This window comes from Hippopotamus amphibius, chromosome 4 (genome assembly GCF_030028045.1).
Source record: "Hippopotamus amphibius kiboko isolate mHipAmp2 chromosome 4, mHipAmp2.hap2, whole genome shotgun sequence".
Taxonomy (NCBI): Eukaryota; Metazoa; Chordata; class Mammalia; order Artiodactyla; family Hippopotamidae; genus Hippopotamus; species Hippopotamus amphibius.
The window spans coordinates 47,369,039-47,389,597 of record NC_080189.1 but is presented as its reverse complement, the minus strand read 5'-3'; the positions used below and the strand labels follow the sequence as shown (position 1 = coordinate 47,389,597).

General features: G+C 39.3%; 2 protein-coding genes across 4 annotated transcripts in view; one reads left to right on the top strand and one right to left on the bottom strand.

Annotated features, from left to right (window-relative positions):
• Positions 1-1,142: 1,142 nt before the first annotated feature.
• LOC130852089 (uncharacterized) lies at positions 1,143-2,825 on the bottom strand. 2 transcript variants are annotated; one of them, XM_057732740.1, is made up of 2 exons: positions 2,387-2,825; positions 1,143-1,868 (listed from the first exon to the last, which is right to left on the bottom strand). In XM_057732740.1, the coding sequence occupies exons 1-2, from the start codon at positions 2,823-2,825 to the stop codon at positions 1,636-1,638; spliced, it is 672 nt and encodes a 223-aa protein (XP_057588723.1). In that variant the 3' UTR covers positions 1,143-1,635. The 2 variants fall into 2 exon arrangements, with proteins under 2 accessions (XP_057588723.1, XP_057588724.1); XM_057732741.1 differs by having other exon boundaries at positions 1,743-1,966.
• The window catches only part of ZNRF2 (zinc and ring finger 2), a 100,756-nt gene continuing 83,020 nt past the window's right edge, over positions 2,824-20,559 (top strand). For both annotated transcript variants that reach the window (XR_009053297.1, XM_057732739.1), the window contains exon 1: positions 2,824-3,274. Coding sequence is in view for 1 of the 2 variants with exons in the window: in XM_057732739.1 (XP_057588722.1) it covers positions 2,824-3,274 (451 nt within the window). In the remaining variant the exon portion in view is untranslated. The remainder of the gene's footprint in view (positions 3,275-20,559) is intronic.

Genomic DNA, 20,559 nt, shown 5'->3' with positions numbered 1-20,559 from the left:
CTTGTAATGTGCTTTTGCTGCATCAAGACCCTGAAGTTGAGGGCCTTGTTTCCACTGCATGGCTTAGCCTGCCCTAAGATGCCGTCCCTGGCACTGCGTAACACAAAACACATATTTATGAGCTGAATGAATGATCATTACGACTCTAATTTTTATCCTCTGTATCCAATGTTCAGCCTGTAAAGGGCCTTCTCACTACTCATGTATTCAACAAATACTTACCTGGAGGTTACTACATGCCAAGCACTGCAACAGTGAGCCAAAAAAACATGCTTTCCATGCCCTCATGGAACTTGTGAGGAATGGACACCAACAATCCAACAAATGTAAAATTCCAACTGTTGTGAGTGGTGTGAATGCTGGAAACCTGGCACTATAAGGGGATTTTTTTTCCTAGGCAGAAATAAATGAATAAATGTTGAGTACTTTTCAGGTGTCTGGATAAAAATGATTTAAAAATGTAGGTTTGGATGTGATGAAGCAAAGTGTAACTAAATCTGGATATAAGAGTCATAGAGTTAACGCTTTCCATTTATTAGTTTTAACTAATGAATGGACTTTGTTCCATATTATAGTTATCTAAACTTTTAAAATGCATATGTATAATATTTTATAGATGGTAAAATATGAGTGAAACTCTTTATCAGTTGTTAGCTCCTCAGAGACTTGCAAAAAGTCTTTTACTCCTTTTTAAAAATCATAGATTATTACTTTTCTCTATTAACAGTAAGTTCTTGCCATATTGGTAACAAATTCCTGCTGAACCAGAGTTTTGCACCGAAGGCCTCATTCCATAAAAGTTAAATCGGATCAAACCACTAGACACCTTTTTAAATGAGAGCTTGTCATTCTGGTAATCACTCTGGCCTTTCAAATTTTTCTTTGCTTACCAAGTAAACGTTGGTTTCAGCAAGCTCATACCCAAGATGAAAGAATTTTAGATTTGAATTGAGTAACTTTGTGTGTATGTATATATATATAATATATATACACACACAATGCATCAATGTCTATATATATAATTCTTCACTTCTGTTTAAAAACTTGATTCTCATACTTCAAAGAGTGATAAAAATCATTACATAAATGATTCATTACAAATATGGGGAAAAAAACCGAAGTATTTATTTCTGTACAAAAAACACCAGTTGCTATTATTTTCACATGGAGGACACTTTTAGGCATTTTAAAAATGGGAGGGTCAGAGTAGGCTGTCCACTGGCTATTCAGACCATGCTTTGCTACCAAGATACCACATTACACTTAGGAATGGAGTGGGGAGAATTTTATTAATTGCCATGTTAGAGAAATAATAGGATTTTAAAGCTGCAGGTGCCGTCGAGATTTGATAGAAACATCCCAGGTAAGGAAACTAAAGTTCAAAAAGGTAAAATCATTTGCTTATTACACATAACTTAGTTTTGGTCCCAGACCTTGGACCCCGGGTCTCCTGAATCCGGTGTAGCTTTCTCTGCGCCAGTTTTTGCCCTACAGCTGAAGATCAACCTGGATTATCGTTAGTTCTATCAACTCCGTGCTTTCTGCACAGTCAGAGTGTTTAAATGGGATAGATCTAATTCAGATCAAGTTGGCTTCTGCCTTCTCGGTTCTTTCTTTTGTTTTCAGTCTTTATCATCAGCTTTGGTTAGCTTCTGTTTTATTTAAACACTCGGAGTAACACCAAGGAGGAGGCTGACACCCACCCAAACTGAATGACTCCGGACACCCGACCGAGCCAGTCCCACCCCGAGCTGAAAAAGGTGAGGTACCGCGCGGTCGCATCCGGCATCCGAGGGCCACGTGCGGGAGGAGGGGCCGCCTTCTGGTTGGCGTCCGCAGGGGCTCTGTCCCTCCAATCGACGTGGGTCCTGCGGTGGAAAGGGGGCGCGCCCTGCGTTGGGGGGCGGGGCCAGCGACCTGTCCATCACCGATTCCACAGGCGGCAGCACCTACCACACCGAGGCACCTAGGCGAGACAGGGCCGAAGCGGGCAGGCCGCGGCTGGGGGAGGCGGGGCCAGGCTGGCGGGAGCCAATCCGCCGGGCGGCGCCAGGGGGCGGGGGCGGGGCCACAGCGCGCGACCCAAACACACGGGCCCAGGCGCACCCTGGAGCAGCGCTGCTCCTCCGCCTTCCGGTGCGAGGGCCGGAGAGCCTCCTCCCCTCCTGGACACCCCCACCTTCGCGGCCCAGACCTCCCCCTCGCCCCTCCTTCGCGGGGGGGAGCGCGGTGACGGTTGCCGGGAAGCGCGCGCCGCCTCTCCCTCCCCTCCGGCGTCCTCCACTCACGCGCCACCCGTTTTTCCTCCTCCGTTATTAACAGCTGGGTGGCTGGGGGAGGAGGGAAGGTGGCCCCGGCGGAGTCTGGGCGGGCGCCTCCCACTCACCCGCGAGCCGCCGTGGGAGCAGGAGGATGGCGGCGGTAGCGGCGGCCGCCCGGGAGGAGGCGGTGCCGAGGCCCCGGGCGCAGAGCGCGGCGGCGGCAGAGAGCGGCAGCGGCCCGTCGCGGCGCCCCAGAACCGAAAGCAGCAGCAGCCGCACAGCCACCTGAGCCGCCCCTCCCGCCGGAGCCGGGACCTGCTTCCTCTCTGCCTCTGCCGGTCTCCCGCGCCCCCCGTCAGGCCGCCGGTCTCGCCCTCCGCCCCTGAGAAGAGCGCGCCGGGCGCCGACCGCCCCTCGGGGCGCCGGGCGGCGGCCCTGGACGTGCGGGCTTCTTTCTGCGCCGGCCTCGGCGCCTCGACCCTGCCCTCTCGCTCCCGCGCTCGCTCCCGCCCTCCCGGCGCTCCGGGCGCTGCGCGCGGGCCCGGCCCGGTGCAGGGCGGACATGGGCGCCAAGCAGAGCGGCCCGGCCGCTGCTAACGGCCGCACCCGCGCGTACTCGGGCTCGGATGTACCTTCCAGCAGCAGCGGAGGAGCCAACGGGACGGCGGGCGGCGGGGCGCGAGCCGCGGCCGCCGGGAGGCTTCCGGCTCAGGTGCCCAGCCCGCACCAGCCCAGCGCCTCCGGCGGCGCCGCGGCGGCCTCGGCGGCCCCGCGCAGCCGCTCCCTCGGCGGGGCCGTGGGGACCGTGGCGTCGGGGGCCCGAGCGGCGCAGTCCACCTTCAGCATCCCCAACAGCAGCAGCGGCCCGTACGGCTCCCAGGACTCGGTTCACAGCAGCCCCGAGGACGGCGGCGGCGGCGGCGGCAGGGACCGGCCGGCGAGCGGGGGTTCCGGCGGGCCGCGCCTGGTGATCGGCTCCTTACCAGCCCACCTCTCGCCGCACATGTTTGGAGGTATGGCCCCTTCCCTCCTTGGCTCCCGCGGGCGGCACGTGGGCCGCGTCTGCCCTTATTTTTATTCTTCTCCTTTTCTCCTTCAGCCTGAACGCCGGGGGATGGCCGCGCTGCCGGGCCGGGTCACCCCTCTTGGTGGGTGGGTGGGTGGGGGGAGTGAGGAGATCGCCCCTTAACCCTTGCAGCGCCGCTACCGCGCGACCTTTGGGTTTGGTTTTTGAAGACCTCGTGCACCCTCACCTCTTCGTGGCTCCCTAGTACAGAAAGCCCTTGTTTGCCCCCCCGGAGGGGAAGGGAGCAAATATTGTTTGAAAAACAAACCGACGCCACAGTCCTGGTGCTTGTGGTTTTTAGTAGCAGGAAGTCAGGAGAAGACCCGTTGCTAAATGTAGTTCTATCTGGTGACTCGAGTGGTGAGCAGTTTTTAAAGGCCAAAAGTCAGAGAGTCTCAAATGAACAGATGAGTATTTGAAAAAGAAGGGAGTTATCGCCTTTGGAGTGACTGTTAATATAATACTGTCATTCTTATGTGTGTGTAAATAGTCCCACCTACTGCGTACACTTTAATTGGATGAATGTGTTAGTGAAAAGTGTGTTTTTAACCCCAGAAAACTGCTACTTTAGATAATGGTTAATGTGAGTCCTTAATTTGGACAGAGCATTAAAAAATTGAAAACAGTTTTTTAAGGAGAAGCTAATAATTGTCACAGCTGTCGCTACAAGATGCAGTAAAAGCCTAGGTGCTTTTGAAAAGCAGTGTTCCCTAGAGTTCGGGGAAAGACACTGAGAAGTGGAAATTTTAGTAGCAAAACGGTATGTTTTTATGTAGATACAGTGAGTAAAGGTGCCCCTGATCTGAGGAAAGCAAATTCGACCTCTTCAATTATGTTTTATGGTTGTCAACTTATCGTCAAAATGGTTAATGATAAACGAATTAAGACACCCTTCCCAGTTCATGAAAAGAAGTAGAAGTTAACTCTGCTTAGAGATGCACACTATAGAAGATAAACATTTCAGTATTATTGCATTATGCATCATGATACAGTTGAGCACAGATGAATGGTGAAAACACCATCTTTTCCATTTCTGTGCCTCTTTTACTCATATGCTTATAAATGTGAGAAATTTGAGTAGGTAGTTGGTAAAGTGGAATGTTCATTAATGTAATTTTTATGCTCTGATGTTCTGTACTATCAGCACTCACATTAGCATAAATTAAAAATGGGAATGACATGTTTAGTTTTTCCCATCTTTTTAATACTAGTTTGCCTATTCAAAATATAGAGCAACTCTTTAATTACCTTACTTTAATTACTTGTTATGAAGTGATTTTTTCTCTGTAGCTAAAAATGTTGATTTTTCTTAAGATTGGCCCTTAAAAAAAACTTTTGTTTTTGAGAAAAAGTAGTGCTGACTGTACTGTGATTTGTGATTCATAGTCAACACAGTTGAAGGTACTGTAGTCACCACATTGAAGAATAACAAGACAGTTTCTTGAGAATGGGAGATTAGTGCAAGAATAAAGGCTAAGCTTGTTTTTAAAAATATCTTTTTAAGATTAAAATTCACATTTAGCAGTTATGTATATTTAGAAGCTTGCTAAAAAAGGGAATAAAAAAGATTTGCTGAATTAGTAGCTCTTATTTCTTTGGTGTATTGTTGGACTGTCTTAATTCATTTTTTAACGAATAACTTCTTTTAACAAAGTATTGTCTGTATGGGTTTCTTTTCTTAAATATGTATCATTCAGAGCAGGGGCAAATAGTTGACACCTGTGCTATTAATTCATAGTGAAATAGCAAATGAAGAAGACCTAGTTGCTGGAAGTTGGAGAAGGAAAGCATTTATGTTTTTTCTTACTTAAGTCCTAAATTTGTGCACTTAGCCCTTTTAGTATCTTGGTGGTTAGGATGATTGGGGCCTAGTGGAAGCACGGTGACACAGGGAACTGTGGTAGCCTTTCTTAACCAAGTCTCTGTAGAGAATGGAGCCCTAGTGTCTAAGGCATCTGTTGTATGCAGTTAAATTTTTTCTCCTGTGCATTTAGAGTGTTTCCAGTTCTGTGTTATTCTTAGGAAATTTGGGGAAACAGTCACTCAAATAATCTCATGTTTGGTAGTTCAGATGAGGAACCTCAGTTGAGAAAGTTTGAAAGAGAATCAGAAATTACCTGTTCTTATTAAATGATGGGAACAGATCAAAGTGCCAGTACCTTAAATCCTAGTTAAGACTGGGAGATGGAATACACCTAGGTGAAAAAACATCTTTTTAGCAGCATTTGCTTTAATGAGATTTTACCTTCATTTCAGTGGATGGGCTCATTAGGGAAACTTAATAGAAGCATGTTTGTCATCATCCTGAGATTTAGGGAACCAGCTGATGAATCATTATTATTATTATTTGGATCTTATTAAAACTTAGGCTTTATTATACTCCACGTTGACTTTTTGTTTGTTTTATAGTATTAATATGTTTATTCAGTTACAAATTATACAGATGTTTGGGCAATATAAAGTAACTCCATTTGAAAATTGAGAAAAGGAATATTTCTAAATTAGTGGAAAGTTATTTCTGTAATTTTATAAAACTTATATTAATGTTTGTACTGTTACTATCTCCTAATAGGAAAATATGGTACTAATAAGGCTCAAAATCATCTTTCCCTTATGGGCTGTCATGTAATTTATAGAAAAGGAAAGCCTAAACAATACCACTTAAAAAAAAAATTTGAAGTCTGGTAAGTTGAACTGTTACTAGTTCTGTCATAATGAATGAGGTTTTCTGCGTTGGTTTTATGTTTTGCTCTCTTTGGGACATTTTGGCTATATTCGCTCTTATTTGGTTCCCTCTAGAGAACCAGAAGAGAGGTGCTTAATTCAGATATTTCAGTTTACAGAAATTTCCTAGAACTTCCTGAAACTGAGTTGCTGTGTATCAGAATGTGATTATGAAACATTTTAGTTTTTAGCTCAAGTAGGTTTTTCTTCTTTTTGTTATTATTTTGAGTGCTGAGTTTAATACTATTACAGTGAACAAAAGCTTTTTCTTGTTTATCACCTTTTTTTAAAAACAGGTCTTTAAGGGAATAGTCTAATATTTAAAAGACTTAGTGGTATCTAAGTCTTTTGGCTTTATTGGGGTATGTCTACATTTTTTCCACTATCAAGTTGCTACTATTCATGAAATCAATTATTATGGGTAGTAAAATAGTGTTTAATGATCCAGCAAGGATGGTGGAAATAAATTGGACTGTAAAATTGTACCAGTCAATGGAGGTCATTTCTAGAGAAATCATGTGGGCTTCCTTTATATACATGACTTTGGAAGTGAAAAAGTAAAAAGAATTAATCTAGACAATTTATTGATGGTACTGGGTTGTTTTTGGCCTCCTCCTAATTGATTGGCTTTGAGTTTGTAATTCAGGTGCCTCCTGTTACTTAGAAAACATGCTACCTTTTATTGAAGGAGTTTAGGTTATCACTTAAAACAATGTTAAATAAAACTTGTACTTCTAGGCAGACTTCTCTTAATCTTCAAGACGGATGTGGGTTTTAAGGTGTTAGATTATCTCCATTAATTACCTGTATTGAATTGTAGTCAGTCACTACTTCTTACCGGTTATCTAGTGCCAAAATGTTTGAATTGGGGATATTGTGATTAATCTGCTTTCTATTCCTGAACGTTCTCTTACTCAATTGAAGGCTTTTATGGGGTGGTAGAAGAGAAATATCTGCTGCTTCTTAAGAAAAATGACTCTTCTAACCACTATCTCCACCCCACCCCCGGCCAAAACAAAACAAGAACTTGGTGGTTAATGTTTCTCACTTGTAATCTCACATAATCTTTAAACACTCTAGGGAGATACCTGTGTTGTATGCTTTGTTATGCTGAAGTGTGGCCTCTGTCATGGAAGTTTAGCATTTGGGAGTGTTTTGAGTTTTCTTGACTGCAAGGTAGAAGGTGTGCCAGAGGGAGGAGTGGTTTGTGTTGCATTGGGCATCATCTGATATGAGAGCTTCCTGACCTAAGTACTTTTGATGCCTTGCTGGCTGCATAGCCAGTAAGAGCTCCGTTGTTTTACTGACAGGTAGTGTCTCCAGCAAGTCCCCCAGCTGCCTCCAATTTGATTGCTTTGCCTGGTAACCAGTAAGTAGGTTCTTATTTATTTTCTGGTTACTGATACCACTAATTAGATACCAGTTTTTTTCAATTTATTATTTATCTTGTGTTTATAAGAATTGCCTTAATGTTATATACGTACTGGGTATATGTACAATTGGGTATATTAACAAATGGGTTGAAAAAGAAGTATAGGGACTACTTTACATAGCAGAGTACTTCCTAAATGTTTTAATTTTGGATGTATGTACTTGACTGGTGTTATTAATTAAATTTGTTCTACACTTATTTAAGTGTTTAGAAATTGGGGCAAACATGCCCTTTCTGTGAGCAGAGTGTTCAGAAATACTTTAAGTTCTGGTTGTATTCTGTTGCAGATAGTTTTCTATGCTGCTTATTAAATTACTATAAATTTAGCTGCCTAAAGCAACGCATCTTTATGATCTCACAGTTTCTATGGGTTAGGAGTCTGGGTGCAGCTTAGCTTGCAAGACTGCGATCAAGGTGTTGGCCAGGACTGGGTTGTAATCTAGAGACTGGGCAGGGGAAGGGTGGAATTCCAAGCTCCTTCCCTCTCTCAGGTTTTTGGCATAATTCATTTCCTCATGGTTGTTAACCTCTTGACAACTTGCTTCTTCAAAGCCAGCAAAGGAGAGACTAGCAAGATGGGCTGGTACTACACTCTTATGTAAATATGTGCATGTAATCACACACATCCCATCGCCTTTGCTGCATTCCATTGGTTATAAACAAGTCACAGGTTCTGCTCATACTCAAGGGTGAGGGAATGACAGAAGGGTATCAGCAGGCAGGGATCATGTGTGGCCACACTGATTATAGACTTAGGTTGACCAGCTGAACGTACAACTGTTCTAATCGTATTTTTGAACTCATTATATACTTTGAAGAAGTTGTAATAGTGTAGGTGCTAAGGGTTGCTTTAGTAAACATGAATTGGGCCCCTTCTAGGAGCTGGGCGTTTTAGTTGTTAGGGATACAAACATAGGGCTTCTCGCTGTTCTTGCTCAGCTCTCAGTTGAATTTGAGAGGATTATACACTTGTAACAAGTGCTGTAATAAATAGGACTGTTAACAGAATACTTTCTTGAGGTATCAATACTGGGGCAGTCTAAGAATACCTCACAGAGAAAGATAACATTTGAATTTTTTTTAAAGAACTTTTATTGAGATACAATAAACTGCATAGATTTAAAGTGTACAGTTTGATATTTTTATCTTATTAGTAATGTATATATGGCAATTCCCCCCCACCACTTTCCCCACTTAGTGTCCATATGTTTTGAACTGTCTTTTGAAAGATTTAGAAGTTTTATGCAGGGAGGACAGAACAGACTAAAGAAGAATCCACAAAAGCCTTGGCTTTGATAAGGCATATTAAAAAGTTGTGTGTCTGGATTGTAGGGTGCAAGGAGGAATGATGAGAACATGAAACTAGAAAAATAGCCTTGAACCAGTTGTTGAAGGATTTTACAGTGCTAGAAGTTTGTTTTACCTAACCAGGTTTTAAAGCAGGGTGGTATCATGATCAGGCCAGGGGTACCATTATAATCCTAGCTTATATGATGGCAGTTTTCAAAGCTGTATACAGCAGCCCTGATCACGATTAAATTGCTTGTTAGGAGGGGGAGAGTGGTAGCAGGAAGCTAAGCTAGGACTCTTCTAGAATATAATTGGTGGAAGATGCCTAAAGTGAAATCATGGCATAGGTGAGGAAGAGGAAAATTTGGATTTGATTGAGATTTCTAAGATAGAACTGATAGAATTGAGAACTGGGGTGTGTAGTGATGTCATTAGCCAATATTAAAAATAAAGAAAAAAAGAACAAGTTTTAGTCCTTTTAGGCTTGCTAAATTTTGAGGATTTCCGTCTAGAAGCATCTTTTAAGCAACTGGAAATATGTCTCTAATTTAGGACATTACAAAAAATTGAGGAATTGTCAATTTGCAGATTATAAGTGAAGCTGAACAGTGGTTAAGATTACTGGGGGTGGATATAAATTGAGGAGGAGCAAGCATGGAATCCTGGTGACAAGAATTTTAAGAGATAGGCAGAGTAGCAGGCCAGCGATTACAGTTAAAGCACAAGGAAAAGAACTTGTTTAAAATGTCTTCTATTATTAAAATAATGTATGTTCATTAGAGAAAACTAATGTGTAAAATATAGAAAGGCACATATAAGAAATTGCAAATTATAATATTACTGCAAGAGATAACCAGTATGAAATGTTGATGTCTATTTTTTTATAAATTTATTCTTTGTTTATTGGCTGCAGTGGGTGTTCGTTTCTGTGCATTGGGTCTTCTCCAGTTGTGACGAGTGGGGGCTGCTCTTCGATATGGTGTGCGGGCTTCTCATTGCAGTGGCTTCTCTTGTTGTGGAGCATGGGCTCTAGGAGCACAGGCTTCAGTAGTTGTGGCACTCAGGCTCAGTAGTTGTGGTGCACAGGCTTAGTTGCCCTGTGGCATGTGGGATCTTCCTGGCCCAGGGCTCGAACCTGTGTCCCCTGCATTGGCAGGTGGATTTTTAACCACTGAACCACCAGGGAAGTCCCTGATGTCTATTTTTTTCATATATATGTTTTTTGTTTGTTTTTTAGTATTTCTTTCTTATTTTTTAATTTTTTTAAAGAACTTTTATTGAGATACAGTTAACATACAATAAACTGCATATATTTAGAGTATACAATTTGGTATTCTTTTTCTTATTAGTAATGTATATATGGCAATCCCAGTCTCCCAATTCATTCCCCCCCAACCCTCCCTACTTTCCCCACTTGGTGTCCATAGGTTTAGTCTCTACATCTCTGTCTCTATTTCTGCCTTGCAAACTGGTTGATTTGTGCCATTTTTCTATATTCCTCATATATGTGTTAATATACGATATTGGTTTTTCTCTTTCTGACTCACTTCACTCTGTATGACAGTCTCTGGGTCCATCCATGTCTCTACAAATGTCCCAGCTTCATTCCTTTTTACAGCTGAGTAATATTCCATTGTGTATATGTACCACATCTTTTATATCCATTCATCTGTTGATGGACCATATATATGTTTTAGATAGAAAATTTGGAAGTCATTCTTGTATATTCTTTTGATTTTAAACCTGATGTCCTAATATAAGATTTTAAAGATACAGATTTCCTTCCAAGAATTGGCTTTAGCTAAATGCCACAAATTTTGAAGTGTTTTGTTAACATGCAGTTAAAAATATTATCTTATTTCCCTTGTGATTTTTTTTCTTTGATCCCTGGGTTATAAATCCTCTTTCTACTTCATCAGGTTCTTCTATCATGTTAATTTTTTTACAGCATTGTTTTTAATGACTGCCCAGTATTCCAGAATTCTTTCAATAAATATTTAATGAAGACCTACTTTGCCTTGCCCTGTCGTAAGGATACAGAAGTGAAGAAATCTCCCTGCTTTCATGGACCTTATATTCTACTTGGGGAGACAGTAAACAAACAAGTAAAATATATAGTGTCAGAGAGTGTTGAATGTGATGGAGAAAGATGGAGTGGAAAGGTAGATAGAGATTGTGGGGTGGAGACTTGTTCCTGTTTTAAAGAGGATTTTAGGGATAACCTCTCTAACAAGATGACATTCAAGCAGAGACATAGGGAGCAAGCCATGAAGGATTTCTAGTGGAAAAGCAAACCCAGGCAGAAGAACAGTAACTAGAAAGGCACTAAGGTGTGATTGTAATGAATGTACCTGATGTGTCTGCGAATAGCTATGAAACCAGTGTAATTGGAGTGCAGAGGGTTATAGAAGATGAGAGGAGTGGGGTGGAGCAGAATCATGAAATGCCTCATAACCATTGACCTAGTTTTTATAGTTTTGTTTTAGAGAGAAATGGGGAGGCATTAATTTTTTTGAAGAGAAGATTGATGTAACCTGACTTAGGTTTTTAAAGGATTGCTCTGGCCCCTGTGTGGGAGTAGACCCTAGAGACCAAGAGTCAAGCAAAGATGCAAAACTCTCAGCAAGAGATAACAGTGGCTTGGACAGGGTGGTGTCACTGGGGTTGGTGAAGAGTTGCCAGACTCTGGATATCTGGTTCTTTGAAGATGGATCCAACTGGATTAGATGTAGAGGAGTGAAGGATTTATGTTCAGCCAACCGTTGAACAGTGTGGGTGTTAGGGGTACGGGTGCCCTGGGCAGTCCAGTTTAATTTGTAGCTCCCCCTCTGAAATCACCATTCCTCCATTTCCATGGTTAGGCGTGTGGGATTCAACCAACTGAGGATAGTGTACTGAAGTATTTACTATACTGAAAAAAATACACATATAATTTGAGTTCAGGGGTGAACTGTAGATTGTTTGCAGTTTGGTACTATTAAACATACTATTGCTGTCAAAATCCTGGCATTCAAATTTTTATATTTCTCCAGTTACTTCTTAGAAGTTTACCAGAGACAAGGAATCCTTAGAAACAAAAATGTACATTTGTTCAAGGCATTTGATCTTTATTGCTGACATTGCCCTTTAGAAAGGAAAGCTTCTGCAAGCAAGGTATAATTTTTAGGACTATCTAAATCTTTTTTTTTTTCTCCCCATGAAAACTTAGATGAAGTTTTTGGTACTTAACAAGTGCATATTGGTAGGTGTGTTTCAAGTAATACCTGTCAGAATCATTATTTTATTCAGTGTGTGTGCGCTCTTTTTACAGTAAAGAAATTTAGTATATGAAAAAGAGTAAGTACATTCCATCATTTGAATTCAATAAATTCTGACCATCTTGTATATCCTAATTTTTGTTTGAATTGTGATTAGCCTATGATGATTCATTAATTTATCCTATTTATATACATGTAAGCTGAGAAAAAGAACAAAGTAACCATACACACACACATATATAAAATACGTTATTACATATAATTTGTTTCAAAGAGCCAGGTCTTGGTTTGAACAATAAATATTACTGTTTGTCTTATTGATTTTTTATTTATTCATTGGCTGTGTTGGGTCTTCGTTGCTGCACATGGGCTTTCTGTAGTTGTGGTGAGCAGGGGCTACTCTTCATTGTGGTGCTCGGGCTTCTCATTGTGATGGCTTCTCTTGTGGAGAACAGGCTCTAGGTGTGAGGGCTTCAGTAGTTGCGGCATACAGGCTCAATAGTTGTGGCTCACGGGCCCTAGAGCGCAGGCTCAGTAGTTGTGGTACACAGGCTTAGTTGCTCGGCGGGCATGTGGGATCTGCCTGGAGCGGGGATCGAACCCATGTCTCCTGCATTGGCAGGCGGATTCTTAACCACTGCGCCACTTAGGAAGTCCCTATTTCATTAGTTCTTTTATTTCTTAGTTTCTTTCTCATTTTGTAGTTAATTTTATTCTTCTAGCTTCTTAATTCATTTATTTTTCTTTTCTTTTTAAATAATAAAAGCATTTAAGGCTATGATTACTCTTTCGTACATGTAGTCACTTCGCACAACTAGACACTTAGTATTTTCATTGTCGTTAAGTGTACTTTTTTCATTTTGAATCAACTCTGTTGAGGAATAATTTCGTTAACTACATTTAGATTTTTTCCTTTAGCCTGGGAATTATTTTAAAGTGTAGCTGTGGTAAATTTTTAGGTGGTAAATTTACCGCTGTTGCTCTGGCTACTCTTGCTATTTCTAGTGTTAACTAGGGAGGCAGCTGTGCACACCACTATACCACCAACACTGCAAACCTCCAGTGTTAACTAGGAATATTACATCATGGTCAGGGAATCTGAAAACTTTTTCAACTGAGCGTGATAGATATACAACTCAAAATAGCATTAAATGGAAAAACAATGTATTGTCTTAAATTATTAGAAAGGATCCTAAAATAGCTCACAGAATCAAAGGAACAAGTTCAGGAGCCAGGGTCCGTGGAGCTGAAATTTAGCAATTCCATGTGTGCATGCACACCCACACCCTGGTTTCCTTTTGTTACCTAGTTTTATCCTCTTGTATTGATTATAGGCCTTCTTTAAGCTGATGGCCTACAGGCTCATGGTTAACTTCCTTCCGCATGTCATCTGAGTGGCCTGAAGGGAATATTTCCCTCCAGCTCCAGCAGAAGAACTCTGATTTAAGTTGTGTGCCTAACCATAAATCAGTCACCGAAGTGAAGGAGATGGAATGCTCTCTATGTGCAGGGTATATTCTGCTGTTATGTGGAGGAGTTTGGGTTTTCAAGTCAGACTGCCTGGATTGAGTCCATCCACGCCCTGTGACCTTAAGCAAGTTATTTAATCCCTCCATACCTTAGTTTTTTATCTCTAAAATCAGGATAAAAATCTTGTTTTGTGGTATTGTGAGGCTTAAAGTAATCTGTATAAGATATATCTTTATATTTTTAACTAACATTTGAATCTCTATCAAAAATGAAAACATTCAAGACTTAAATCCCTCTTCTCATTCTCACCCTCTTCAGGAAGACCATGTCCTTTACTCTTCTCAACTTCTCAGATTTTGCAAAAAAATCCAAAATTTCAGTTTTAGTTTTTGTAGATGTGTCTTCTGTTTCCATGAATCTCCCCTGAATATTTGAAATAAGCTTTATAGTACATTTACTGTGTCAGATGGTAAAAACTTTGTAAATATTGTAAATATCAGTTTTCTTCAAATACATTTTGTATTTGATAACAAGGCTAGTAATCACCAAAATTATTGTTTATTTATATCATATATAAAAACTTGTTCCAGAGAGAAGTGTTGTGTTTTTGTGTAAAGTAAGTATATGTAAACTGAATTTTTGAGCCAAAGACAATAGGTATAATGTGGACTATACAAATGGGGCCAATCATAAAATTGTCTTAGAAATAAAATTATGCTGTGCTTAATAGCCCTTTTTTTCATAACCATTTGACTGTGCTACAAAACATTCTTAATTAGTCTGAATATGACTTGTGGGTGTTGGAGATGGTTGGGGGAGATGGTTGGTGAGAAGTTAAGTCAAGTCAGTCCTTCTGTTAAGTGTATGCGACTTCTCCAGTATCTGAAAAGTATCTGAGAAACTTAATGTTTTTGTATTGTATGATTTACTGCATCTTGGGCATCTTGAATGACATGGCATTTGATAAAGGAATATACAGCTCTGCTGGTGTTTTGGCATGCTCTGGTCTGAGACCTCTAAGGTCTTGACTTGGAATTTTTCAGATTTCCTGTCTATTATAACACATCTTCAAAAACAGTACATCTGGTCACTTTGAAATCTCAGTTCCTTAATAACTCCCATGTTTCACTCTTTCCACCATCTTGCCACGTAAAGAGTTTTTCAGAGGAATGTCATTAGTTTCCTTAAGAAACTTAAATGAAGAATATTTAATATTATAGACCACTTTTAATGTCTTTTTAAATATAGAACTAATACTATTACTTTTGTATAGTAATTTATGGATTAGGAAAGTGATTTCACAAGCACTAACTCGTTTGTGTCTCATAAGAATTATGTAGGGTAGATAATTTCCTTGGTTATTTGGAGATGACAATCAGAAGTTAGATGAACCTCTTGCATTTGTTGTATTTTAAATGTCATTTATTCTGTATCTTAGTTGTAAAGTGTAATTAACCTCTACTAATTCAGCATCCTGTTCAGTTGGCTGCTTTTGTTTTCCTGTACAATTAAAAAAATTTTTTGTGTAGTTTTGTGTGTCATCTCCAGAGCTTCCCTCAATTGTCTATATCTTCTCTCATTTTGTTCATAAGCTGTGTATTCTGTGAATTTCATGTCCTTGTTAAATCTCTTCCGGGGCCTTCTGGCCAGCCCCATCCTGAGGTAGTTATCGGGTGAGGCCTCTGTTCATTATCGTTCTGAGAGTTTCATCTCTTTCTCAAATCCCCTAGTTTCTTGGTCTCATGCTTTTCTTTCTTATTGCACTACACTGTTTTTAGTAAAACAATTGTCTGTGTCTTACTGAGAAAGAATGTGTGTAAAGTAAAAGGCATTGAGACTTCAATGTCTGAAAGAAAATATTTTATTTCTGCCCTCACTCTTGATTGACAGTTTGACTTGATATAGAATTCTAGGTTGGAAATTATTTTTCCCCAGCATTTAAATTTTTTAAAATTGCTCTGTTGTTTTCTGGCTTTTGGTGTTTGCTGTTGAGCACACCCATGTCATTCTGGGTTTTGCTCCTTTGCGTGAAATATCTCTTACGCCTACTCCCCACCCCAAGCTTTTCAGATCTTCTTTAGCCCTAGGGTTATACAATTTCATTATTATATGTCTTGAGATAGCTCTGTGTTCATCCATTGCGCTGCATATCGGCAGACCCTTTCAGTCTGCTAACTCTTTAATTTTGGGTAGTTTTTAAAAAATTATTTCTGTGATTATGTATTCTTGCATTTTTTTTTTTCTCATTTCAGTGTTGGACACTGAGGGATCTTTTGCTTTATCTTTTCTCTCTCTCTTTTTTAAAAAAAATCTCTTTCAGTCTCTTTTGGGGGGATTTTTTCCCCCAACTTTATTTCTAACCTTTTAGTGAATTTTTGTTTCTGTGATCTTTTTTACTTTCCAAAAGTTTTCTTTTTATAATGAATTTTTTCATACATTCCATTCTTGTTTTGTGGGTACAATATCTTTTTCTAAGAATATTAAACTGTATTTTTGTGTACGTGTGTGTGCATATGCTTTTTTTTCACCTTGATCACTCAGTTTCTTCCCAGTTGCATTTTTCCCTTTGTTTAGCTTTAGTCTTTTATTAGGCTCTTTCTTCAAATGTTTGATCATCTTTGACTGGTTATTCATTCTTTAAGGCACTGAAAAGCTGATTGGAAGCTGTCTCTGCAGGTAGGGTCACCTGTCTGGACCATTTTCTTTTTAATAGTAAATTACTGTCTTTTCTCTTGGCTGGTCCGATGTTCCAGAATGGCTTTTCTCTTTTCTTATCTAGAGGACATTCTTTTTTATACCAGTGTTTTAGGAGCAGAGTGAGAAGAAAGTTGGGATACTTAATGTTCAATATGATAGTTTCATTTAATCTTCACATTCATTGTCAATAGGTACCTCTGCCTTTAGCTGTCTCTGTTGTCCCCAAGTCCAGAAACTTCCCTCCTCAAATAACAAACCTCTAGTCTTAGTGCCAGGGTTGAGAAGGAGCAGTTGCCTGGTTGTTTGAAGTCAGGGAGGACATCTGGGGGGCTCTCACTGCTTCTTACATGGACTTGCAGTAAATGTTTCTCTTTTTTGTCCTCTTCTGCCCACCTGCAAATTCTTGTGCCTGGTGTAAATCAGGTTGCTACTCTACTTTCCTAGTTCTGCAGTGAAAGTTACCACTCATTTATTTTCTTTCCATAGTCTAATAGCATTGCTTTTTTTTTTTTTTCCCCATTTACTCTATCCTTTTACAGGCTTATTCCCTTAAAAAATACATTTTTAATAATCCTAGGATGTTTGGACTGAACAGAGGCTGATAAATGTGTTCAAGCAGTCTTCTTTTTTTGTTGTTTTTTTTAAAAAAAATTTATTTGGCTGCACCGGGTCTTAGTTGCAGCACACGGAATCTTCATTGAGGCATGCATGCAGGATCTAGTTCCCTGATTAGGGATGGAACCTGGATCCCCTGCATCAGGAACGCAGTGTCTTAGCCATTGACTGCAAGTTCTTTTTTTTAATTGTAGAAGAAATATGAATCCATTTCTATATTCTTCTAAAACCCGCTTTTTTCTCTCTAATGTGTTTAAGAGGTTTTTATGTGGGAGGACATGGAAATGTAACTTTTTTTTTTCAGCTACTGCATAGTGTCCCATAGTATGCATGTACTGTAGTCCCGTTCTTCCATTGGTAAGCATTTAAGATGTTTATACTTTACCAGTGTTGGAATAAACATCTTTATGAATATGTACATGTGTACAGGTTTTTCTCAGATGGATACTATTATGATACCAGCCATCTGGAATTAGTGTCAGACTCAGCAAGTTTAAGGGCACTGACCTGAGAAGACTGCCCTCACTTCAGATGTCAGCCACGCTTTGGGGGTCCCTAGGCCACCTGCATTTCTCCTCTCTAGAGGATGGCCTGGCTCAAAGCCTCCATCCCTTTTCTCTAGTGGTTGGTCTTTCTGATGATTAACTCCATTATGAATCATCTCATTAGTATAAAGTCAGGTGCCATCCAAGGGGCTTATGAATAATGAAAATACTCTTATCACTGGGAAAATTACAAGGGTTTTAGAAGCTCTGTGTCAGGAATCCAGGAACCAAGACCAGACAAATTCTTTATTATACAACAGATTCCTAGAAGTAGAATTTTCTGGTTGAAAATTTTTAATAGATACTGAAAATCCCTTCAAAGGCATTAGTTATGTATTCTGCACCAATATATGACAGTACTAAATTTTCTGTAGCTTAGCTGGAATTAGATGCTATTATTTTTACTTCCATTTCACTTGAAAAATTTTGATTTGCATTTCCAGATTACTAGTGAAAATGAGCATTTTTCCATGTATATATTTTTGAACTGCCTACTCTGCCCATTTTTCTGTTCGGTTGTTCATCTGTTTTATATTGATTTGTAGTTTACTGTATATTCTACAAATTAGTCTTTGACTATATGTTTTAAATATCTCCTCCCAGGTTATTGACTTATAAGATTAAATTTTTATGAATTAGATTTATTGTATCAATTCTAATGGTGCAAGGTTATAAATTTAAATTATTAAAATGGTACTTAAAAGTCTATTGCTTCCTATAAATGAAGAAGAAAGGGTCTTTATTAATGGCAAGATAGTTGGGTGATTTTTAGCTCTCTTAGATATATTGGGTCTAATTTCATAGAGATTTAAATTATATAGGCCCTTGGCTGTCTCGTTCCCACTTTTTGGAACATTTGAACTCCTCTAAAGAGTAATTAAGAGGAAGAGGAGAATATTTACTGTGGCAGTATGATGGAGTCCGAAAGTAATAACTAATTCTTAAAAATTCTGTGGATGGTATTTTTCCACATTGTCCCTTTTCTGTTTTATTAAAGGTGATTTAGAATTGTCCATAACTCCAAGTGACATAATTCTATAAATATTACATTCTCTATTATAATGATTTATTATATGTATAGCATCTTTATAAATTGCTATGTGGTATGTTCTTTATGGAGTATAAAAGTATGTAGTAGAAGACTTAGTTCTTCCCATTTAAAATTTTACCACTGAAGAGCTATTTTAGAAGTTTAAATGCTCATTTTTTTTTTTTTTTTGGCATAAAACTTTCAAAAACACATATTTTAAATAGCCCCAATAAATATTAATCAAGCTTTGTTTCTAAAACTCTTAGTTGTGAATGTATTGACTACATCTTAATATTGATAGCATGAATGTTATGTTTATATTGATCTTGTGTAATATTGCTAGCTCATATCTGTAGATTTTTAGTTCATGAGAGCATATTTATGTACTCTATAGCTTCGAGTAACACTTTGCAAGAGTCAGAGAACATAATTTCCCCGTTTTATAAATGAGAAAACTGAAGCTCTGAGATGTTAAGAAATTTGGCTCTTAAGTGGTATAATGACTTAAAGTCATTAGTAAGTTCATAATGACTCCGAATCAGTTCAGTGCTTTTTTCATTTCACCATGTGTATTACTTTCCTATGGATGCTATAACAAGTTCCAATAAGCATGGTGACTTAAAACCACACATTTATTATTTTACAGTTACAGAGGCCAGAGGTACACAATAGGGCTCATGGGGCTCAGAGCAAAGTGTTGGTAGGCTGATTCTGGAGGTTCTAGGGGAGGACCTGTTACTTGCCTTTTCTGGCTTCTAGAGACCACTTTCATTTTTTTGGCTATGATCCCTTCCACCATCTTCAAAGTGAGTAACATGGGGCCAAGCCTTTCTCATACTGCCAGCTCCCTGGTTTTGACTCTTCTGCCTCACTCTTCCACATTTTAAGGACCCTTGTGATTAAGTTAGGCCTAGCCAGATAATCTCCCTATTTTAAGATCAGTGATTAGCAACCTTAATTGCATCTGCAACTTAATTCTTCTTTGCCATGTAACCTAGCATGGTTCTAGTGGTAAGGCTGTAGACATCTTTGGAAGGCCATTATTCTGCCTACCACACTATGATACTCTTGAATATCCTTATCATTTAAGGAAAATGCAGTATTTTTAGTAATATATGTTATCTATAGAGAAAAAAATGATTGAGATAGAACTGTAAAGAAAATATTTTGAGATAGCTATTGTACCTAAAAGAGAGTTGTAAAGAATTCTTTATCTAAAAGATGGTTAAATGAGTACTTTTCAAATATTCTATGAAACAGTAAAAATGAGTAAGCTGGTAAAATTTTAAAAACCTACAAAACAAAAATGCAGTGATCACCTGCTGTAGTCCATTGAACAGTTTTTATTCATATTAATTTACATATTGAAATTAAGTCTAGTTACGAAAAGAGATTCTTTGCTCACAGTCAGTAGGTCCCGGAGGATTTCTTGTGTAAACTTCAGGTGGCCCATAAAGCTTTTGAAATTATGTACGAAATTTTGTGGTTTATGTTCTGTAGGAATAATCCATAGATTTCTTCATCAGGTTCTCAAAGGGGTCTATCGTCCTAAATTGATTTAAGAACCATTGGTCTATGAATTTTTTTCATGTCTGATTAAGTTCTTAATGTTTTTTGTAAAGCTCTCTGATGTTTTTGTGTAGCTCTATTATACTTGAAGTTTTATGTGTAAAACAAATTATTAAGCTTCTGTTATATACTAGGTTCTGATAGTGGTGAGTGTAGCGTGGACCCTGTTTTCATCAAGCTGGGTAATTGTCATGTTCTTTTCTCAATCTTTTTTCTTTTAAACTTTTAATTTTTCTCCCCCTGAGCCTTCTCTAATTTTATTGTTGGGAACTGACCTCTTTGTGGAAAGGAGCAGCTACTTTTCCCCCTTTTTGAAAATTTAGGATTATTTTGAATATGTTGGAATGCACAGATCCTGAGTGTACATTTGATGAGTTTTGACAAATATATTTGACAATACATTGTGTAACCAACACACCATCAAAATAGGGAACACTCTCTTCTCCCCAGAAGTTCTCTTATGCTCCTTCCCAGTCATTCCCACAGTACTTCCAAGAGGCTGATTAATACTACCTATTTCTATTATCATGCATTAGTTTTGCCTGTTCTTGAACTTCATATAAATGGAGTCAGTTAACCTGTACTTTTTCATGTTGAGGGTTT